The sequence below is a fragment of the Bison bison genome, unplaced genomic scaffold (genome assembly GCF_000754665.1).
Source record: "Bison bison bison isolate TAMUID 2011002044 unplaced genomic scaffold, Bison_UMD1.0 scf7180017864472, whole genome shotgun sequence".
Taxonomy (NCBI): Eukaryota; Metazoa; Chordata; class Mammalia; order Artiodactyla; family Bovidae; genus Bison; species Bison bison.
This window is the reverse complement of record NW_011495033.1, coordinates 6,242,177-6,244,843: the sequence shown is the minus strand read 5'-3', so window position 1 is coordinate 6,244,843 and position 2,667 is coordinate 6,242,177. Positions and strand designations below refer to the sequence as shown.

Genomic DNA, 2,667 nt, shown 5'->3' with positions numbered 1-2,667 from the left:
AAATGGTAAAGTTCTATATCTGTACTATACAAGTCATCCACCAGTCACATGTGACTAAGCAATGGAAATGTGGCTATAATGCGACTGAGGAATTTAACTTTTCATTTTTAAATTTCTTTTTCAATAGTCACAGGTAACTAGTGACTGGGTTTCCCTCAAGGCTCAGCGGTAAAGAATCTGCCTGCAATGAAGGACACCTGAGTTCAAGGTACCTGCTCCAGTATTTCTGCCTGAGAAATTGCAAGGACAGAGGAACCTGGCAGGCTACAGTTCACGGAGTCAGAGAGAGTCAGACAGGATTTAGCAACTAAGAACCAGTGATTGCCACAATGGAAAATTGTGGATGTAGCAGGCACTGACATTTCTGAATGGATTTTAAATTACTGATTGGCTTGAGAGAAGTGAGAAAGATCTACAAAAACTTATTTTTAAGCTTGGGGAAGCAATAATCTTGTTTTAATTTACCTCCCTGCCTCCTACCAACAGTAATTTCCAATGGGGATTCCTTCATCTCACGCCTCTCTAGGGTCCAATTACGCAAAAATTCAGGCAATTCTGGACTGACAAAGTAGAAGAAATGTTTAATAAAACATCTTCAAAAATAAAACTTACTAGATCTTCAGAAATATACATTACAAAGCTCCCCCTACTTAGAAATGAAAAAAAACCTAAGTTTTAAATGAAAACACAATACTACCCTTCCATGGAATAAATTGTGGAACTAAACCTAGCCCCAGGCAGGCAACAGATTGTAAAATCCTTCAATGGCAGAGTAATGGCAGTTAATTATGTACTAATTCTTACAGGAGTAGAACTGGTCAGATTGCCTACAAAATTTAAATCTCTGATCTTTGTTTTCTTGCCCAAGTATTGAGGAAATATTTTGTGATTTCAGCCTGTCACATATCTAACCTAGGATGAAGATATCAATAACTTAAAGGTAAATACTAATAAAAATTCTTTAAACATAGAAAATCAATAGTTTATCTTCTCCATGGCTAAACAACCTTTTTTTTTTTTAATTAACTGGTCATCTTATCCAATCTTTTGCAATGAACAACAAAAAAACACCCTTGGGTTTCAAAAAGAAATTCAAGGTCTTCCCTCCATGCTGTTTGCAAACTACAATAGAGTAATATTAAATAAGAGGAAAAAACTCCTTACCTGCATGCAATGAATAGCTAAGCCAGGTCCTGTATACAATTTCTTATGACATATATGGCATTTAAAATGCTTTGCTTTTTGGTGCTGTATAAGGATCTTCTCATCATCAAAATCTCTATTACAATACCTGGTCACTATTGTTAAGGTACAAAAATATAGCACAATAACATTACTTATAGAAAATAAATATGCAATTAAAGAGAACACTATTCACTACTTAACATTAAAAACGGGGAACAGCTAAAACCAAAAGTACTTTGTACAAACTCTGCTTTTGGTATTATATAACTAGAAATAAACCTGCCACTAATTTTGGAATTTTCAATGTCCCGGAAGCCCACAATCTCTCTTCACCAACCCTAAAAAAACACATCTCCGTAGGCAATACAGCTTCGTCAAATTTCAGCGTTTACCACCAGATTTATGCGAAATTAACTTCTGTTCAATCTCTCAACATTTACAAACGCACGATGTTAACTGCAAGGGATCAATGTTTATTAAAAAAAGAAAAAAAACAATTTATATTGACAGAACTTCAATTAAGTAGAACATAAAAATAATCAGATTTAGAATTTAACACTAATTTGGAATCTGAAAATAAGTTCACTGCGAGTAAAAGTAACCATTTCCTATAAAAACCCATAAAGTTGCCTGCAATTCCGAATTTATGTTGCCAAAGGTTTCATTTAAACTCACAGAAGAGTTGTTACCGAGAATTAACTCACTAATCAGATTTTCCTAAAAGGACTTTAACAAAACTTGTAACCATTTTTCAACTATTACAAAAATAAATTCAGTTCTGTAGCAAAGCTTTTTCAGGTACAAGACAATAAATAAAAACAATTGGAACGTAGTTTATTAACGTTCCCGGGAAAAAAATAAACCGCCACGTTTTATTCCTAAAACGTATTTTTTCACTCCTAGAAAGCTAGGTAGAAAGATAAGTAACCCCACCCTGTTACTTCCCGAAGATTAACGCGCCAGAGGGCGAGACGCGGAAACTAGCTCCCCCGCCCCACCCCCGCAATAAAAAGGGGGGAAGTGGGGGGGGGGGGCGAAATCAGGGTTGACTAACAGAAGCCTTTACGAAACCAGATTCTACCAAAAAAAGAAAGTGGGTGACAGACTCCGGAAGCTCTCTCCTAATCCTCCAGAGTCAATGAGCGTATTATACTCGAAGAAAGTCCCTTTGTTGAATCGTCACCAAAACAACGTAGTGTGGCAGCAGAGTCCTCAGGGGACTCTGTCCTTGGTGATGGGGTCCAAGTCGCCTCAGGGGGTCAACGCTCGCACCAAAGCAAGAACCTCCTGAGTCACGAAGGCCCACGACCCACAGCTGCCAGAGCCTCTCGCCCCAGGGCCCCTACTTTCTGACAAGTCTTCCCAAATCCCAGTCCAACCACCAAACCACCGACCTCGAGGCCTACATCCCACTCTCCGCCATAGGCCGAAGCCAGGCCTCTCCTAGCCAGTCACCACTAACCGGCGCCCCCGCTCGGCCTC

General features: G+C 38.8%; 1 protein-coding gene across 8 annotated transcripts in view; it reads right to left on the bottom strand.

Moving 5' to 3' along the window:
- The window catches only part of ZNF207 (zinc finger protein 207), an 18,058-nt gene that overhangs the window by 15,076 nt on the left and 315 nt on the right, over window positions 1–2,667 (bottom strand). For all 8 annotated transcript variants that reach the window (XM_010861472.1, XM_010861471.1, XM_010861476.1 and 5 more), the window contains exon 2: window positions 1,165–1,291. In XM_010861472.1, the coding sequence (XP_010859774.1) occupies window positions 1,165–1,291 (127 nt within the window). The remainder of the gene's footprint in view (window positions 1–1,164; window positions 1,292–2,667) is intronic.